This window comes from Plasmodium cynomolgi, chromosome 6 (genome assembly GCF_000321355.1).
Source record: "Plasmodium cynomolgi strain B DNA, chromosome 6, whole genome shotgun sequence".
Classification (NCBI taxonomy): domain Eukaryota; phylum Apicomplexa; class Aconoidasida; order Haemosporida; family Plasmodiidae; genus Plasmodium; species Plasmodium cynomolgi.
In genome coordinates, this window is record NC_020399.1 from 434,268 (window position 1) to 439,478 (window position 5,211).

A 5,211-nucleotide genomic window follows, 5' to 3' on the forward strand; every position below is an offset into this window, starting at 1 on the left:
TTTTTTACCAATTTTTTTTGCTAATTTTTTTTGCCAATTTTTTTTATTGGTATTCCATTATCACCATTTCGGTAGTTTTTTTTTTATTACCATTTTTTTATTCCTTTCTCGCGATTTATTTCATTTTTTTTCCTTTTTAATCAGTCACGAAAGGAAGAAGAAGCGCATGTAAACATACGTACATGTATATATATACAAAAAATATATGTACGTACGTATGTATATGCTTCCGTACGTATGTATGTACGTATGTATGTATATGCTTCCGTACGTATGTATGTACGTATGTATGTATATGCTTACGTACGTATGTATATGCCAACGTACATGCTAACGTACATGCTGACTTACATGCTGACGTACATGCCTGCTCGCGTCCCCCGTATTATACGCGTTGAGAAAAACATATGACCGACCTCTGCGCAGGTACATATGTACATCTCCCCCCCCCGTCCCCCTGCTTACATATATAACGTGCATACGCACATATGCGTACTCGCTCTGATGTAATTAATCCGAAAGATATCTTTTCCCTTCTGCATTTTTTTTTTTTTAAGTTTTTTTAATTATCCTTCTTTTAATAGAGGTAAATTTTTACGCCTACGTTTACATATATGCCTGTACATGCATGTATGTATATATACCTTCTGGGCATAGGTGATGTCCCTACTCCATCGCAACGGTAACACTGCTTCTCATAGTGTTTATCGTTGAGGAGCAACTTCTGTTTTCCTTGCCCATCTCTCCCCCGCTTTAATTTTTTTATAACGAGCCACTAGCTCGAGACCGCGTGACTGCTCTGTGCAAATACATTACATACGCACCTGTACAGTGTCCGCTGCGTCTGATTTTCGCTAGCACGGCCGTATGCGCATCTCCCGCCCCCATACCTCTGTGCATATCACACCAAGCGTATGAATGCATCGCTGTCGCCATCGCGTCACCACTTCATGAAGATCATTAGCAGATAGATTAGATCCTCTCCTCTCCCCTCCCCCCCCTATACACACACATCTCTTTAATGCCACGAAATACGTTAAGATGAGTTTACATCGCATTTCTTTATCCCTTTTTTACTATCTGTTTATTTTTGCATACCTACATTTTGAGACCGCACAGTCGAAGTTAAACAGTGTTACGAATGATGACAGGAGGTTTTTGAACGGCTTCTTCGGAGGAGCCAACGGGTCTGTAAATGGCTCCGCTAATGGTGGAAATGGCGACATACCTAAGGACAAAAATGATGAGAAAAATCTGAAAAATGTCACTCAGGACGGATCGGAGGATGCCCAAAAGGGGGCTATTCCTCCCGCTGATGACAACAAAGATGAAGCGACAAACTCTCAGGAGGATAAGCCAATGGAGAGAGACTCCGCTTCTCCTCCCGCGAACTACACCCGCAGTGATGGCATAGAAGTAAGATTCGTGCCGAGCGGAAGCGTCGCAGGAAAGGAGTCACACAGGAGCAGCAGCGGTCGTAATGGTGATGACAATGGGGCAGATGATGAAGACGGCGACGATGACAATGGCGTCAGCAGCGTAAGTAGCGACAGTAGCGAAAGTAGTGTCAGCAGCGTTAGTAGCGACAAGGGCTATAGCAACGCCCCGCGTATGACGATGAACCTCCCCATATTCTCCTTCATGAATAAGCACCCCATGCAAGCGAAAATGAACGCAAACAAATCGCTAAGCAATTTTTACAACCTGTACAGTAAAACGACTCCACAGATAAACCATGTAAATTATTTTAAAAAGGAATTGCAAAACGAATTTGCCTTCAAAAATGGACTATACTTTAGCACTACCAGTGTGAAGGAGTACAACGAGAGAGTGGACCCAAATAAACATGCATACATAAAGCTACCAGAAAATACGATGGTCATAGTTATCACGGGAAATAAATTTTTCTTTCAAGATTTAGTATACTCAAGAAATAAATATAGTGCTATTAAGAAAAAATTTTCATTCCTTATGAATACCATAATTAGTAGCTTGAAGAAAAAATATTTTTTTAAAAATTACGAGTATCAGTATTTGTACAAAGATGACACGTTTGCTTATGATCAGACGAAGAGGCTACTCGATATGGAGCTACTCGGAGAAATATCAAAAGCCACACAAACCATTATTGTAGATGAGGAGAAGAAGAAAAGAGTTTCTATGCATAAGGTTTATGGAGGATGGTTTGACTTCCTTGGAATTATGGTTGTAAATGGTTACACGATGAAACCAGAGGAAGGAGAGAATATGAAGCTACACAAAGCAGCAGCTTTAGATGTAGTGCCAAAAAATATGCTACATGAATTTAGAGAACTCGTGATGAAGAAGCAAGATGGGTATGATAATGGATATGCCTTCGGATTGTGGAGAGACTTCCCTCAGGATAAGTTCGTCCCGTGGAGGTACTCCGTGGAATTATTCCTGTGGGATCTTCTAAATGTGTTGCCGCACGAGTTGCCCCACCCCGCCAACTTGATAATGACCTACAAGGAAAACGGCATCCCCAAGGAGGAAGAAAAGGACATCCAACCGATGAGCGTAGATGAGCAGAAGCAGGAAGGGGACAGCCAAAGGGACAGCCATAGGGACAGCCAAAGGGACAGCCATAGGGACAGCCAAAGGGACAGCCATAGGGACAGCCATAGGGACAGCCAAACGGTGGACCACGCAGCCAATTTGGAAGCCAAACGATCGAGGGAAGAAATCCTCAACTGGCACCAGGTCATACAGAATAAGATCTCCTCCTACCCCGGATTTGAAGTCAAAATTGTAGCGGCCAACGACTATATGAAGGCTATCGGATACAGCAACGAAATCTTTGCGAGATACTACAATGCCAAAAATGGAAATGCATATATATTTCTTATATTGATAAATAAGGACTTCTTCGTGGATGAATTTGTTCAAAAGGGATCCACTCATGATGAATATGTACAGGCAAAACAGAACTACTTTACTGAAAAGATGAACGAAATTTTGGAGGGATTGGAGAGAATTCTTGAAGAATTAAAGGAGGAGTTATTCCCAGATGATGAAAAAACGAAGCCAGTAATTACGTTTTATAACTACCTAGCTGATGAACAGAATTACGAAAAATTGAATCCGCACATCTTGGGAGAAATTGCTGGCATTACCAAGCACTTAAAGTGTGATCAACTTCGAAGCAATGAGGATGATAGATGCACTAAAGACGTATCGATACATCACAAATATGGAGGATGGTTCGAATTTGCTGGTGCTATTAATGTAAAGAATGTCAATTTTGTTCCCACCAAGTATGAGAAGCATGGTGAATTCATAAAGAAGAAATACGAAGAAGCTATTCTGACTCAAGCTAACTGTAACTGCCAAGACGCATGGTTATGGAAAGACCTACCTGAACGTAACATGGCTCCATATAGATATCCTCTCCAGGTTTTCGCCTTAGAAAATCCTCAGTTTAATATCCTAAACTTGAAAGAAATGCACCCTTTTATTGTAATGGATATTCTTAACAAAGGTTTACAAGCTCTGAAGGTCCAATCGCAACAACAGAATGCAGCTGTGGAGGATGAGGAAGAAGGACAGGTCGTCACGAATAATGGAGATGGAAGTAGCAGTGACCATGACAATGGTAATAACTCCCTTTCGGCTAGCCAAACCAAGTTTAACTACATCACCAGGGAGTGTATGAAAAAGGATGATGTGGAAGCTCCCCAAATGACAACCAGCATGGAGAGCAATACCGAGGATGATGATGAAGCGAGGGAGATTGACCAAAATGAGTACATTACTGAAAATGCCGAATCGGATGCAAGCAATGAAGCAGAGGAGACAGAATACACAGAGGACAAGTACGTAGAGGAGGAGGAAATCGATGGGGGTGAATACGTTGAGGTGAATGAAGGACTTTCTGCGAAACCAGCCATGCAGCCACTCCCCCAGGTTGAGTACGAAACTGAGACAAGCACCATCCAAGAACCACAAAACAGCAATAACGCAGTCAGCAGTGTAGGAAGCAACGAGGGAGAGAATAACAACGGGGAGAACATCCTCTTTAGAGACATCACCAAAAATTTTGGAGATAACGAAACGCTTGGTGGAAGTAAAAGAGATGGAAGCGACGTGTTGAAAGCAGGCCACTTTGGTATCAGCGGAAGTCTACGAGCAGTGACCGACCTTGTGACCAAGCACCTTGGAAGTGGAAAAAGAAGAAACGCAGGTGGAAACGGTGACGACGATGACGACGACGACGATGATGACGAAGACAACGATGACGAAGACAATGATGAAGACAATGGTGTTACCAACGAGGGAAATAACGATGACGACGACGATGATGAGGACAATGATGATGGAAACGTGTATGCTACGAGTGAATACCTACAGAAGCATGCGTTCGGTGGAGAGATCTCTCCGGACTTCAAGTCCAAGCTGTACGTATTCATCATCGTGTGCTTGGTGTTAATTTGCATTGCGCTCATTGTGAGCATTGCTATGAGATTGTACGATACCCTGATGAAGAGAAAAATTGTGGACCTGAACCGCACTGTCTTATCCTTCAAGGACCGCGAGGACATCCCCGTGGTGCAGGGCATCCCCGCCCCATGGATGAACGCCTGAGCGGAGCGGCGCAACGGAGCGGCGCAACGGAGCAGCGCAACGGAGAAGCGCAACGGAGCAGCGTAACGGAGCAGCGTAGCAGCACACCCGCGGTGACGCAACCGGAGGAGGCACTCCACGGTGAAGTGCCCCGCGTGAACGCTCGACGACGGAATGAACACCGGCTTGAAAACCCAGCGACGAAGTTGCGATCCCCTTGCGAGAATGACCCCTCGCACGCACCACGCGCAGACCAACTGCACAGGAAAACCCCAAGGCGCACGTGCTCCCCTACCCTTTCCCCACCGCACGCTGATACGTGCATATGCAACGACAGCCAGATGTGTGCAAAAACAAAGCACCTCTGCGCTGTGCGAAACTCGAAAAAAGAAAAAAAAAAATGAGGAGCGTGTTTTTAATTAGCGCCCCATCGCCACAGTGGCTTTTTACCAATTGAAGGATAACAGTGGAGAGGAAATATAAACACATGTATGCGTGCTCTTCTTTCTTCATTCACGCAATTTGATCGCTTGGATGAGTATAGATAACCGACCCATTCGTGGACGACGTGAACGACGTGAACGTGAGGGGGGTGTAATGTACAGAATTCCATTCAGCACATCATTATTT

At 44.0% G+C, this 5,211-nt stretch overlaps 1 protein-coding gene across 1 annotated transcript; it reads left to right on the plus strand.

Moving 5' to 3' along the window:
- Positions 1 to 1,359: 1,359 nt before the first annotated feature.
- On the plus strand, positions 1,360 to 4,602 carry PCYB_061910 (hypothetical protein; the record flags this gene model as incomplete). Its single annotated transcript, XM_004221358.1, has 2 exons — positions 1,360 to 1,539; positions 2,032 to 4,602. 2 exons carry the CDS (start codon positions 1,360 to 1,362, stop codon positions 4,600 to 4,602), a joined length of 2,751 nt encoding a protein of 916 aa, XP_004221406.1.
- Between the last annotated feature and the right edge of the window lie 609 nt (positions 4,603 to 5,211).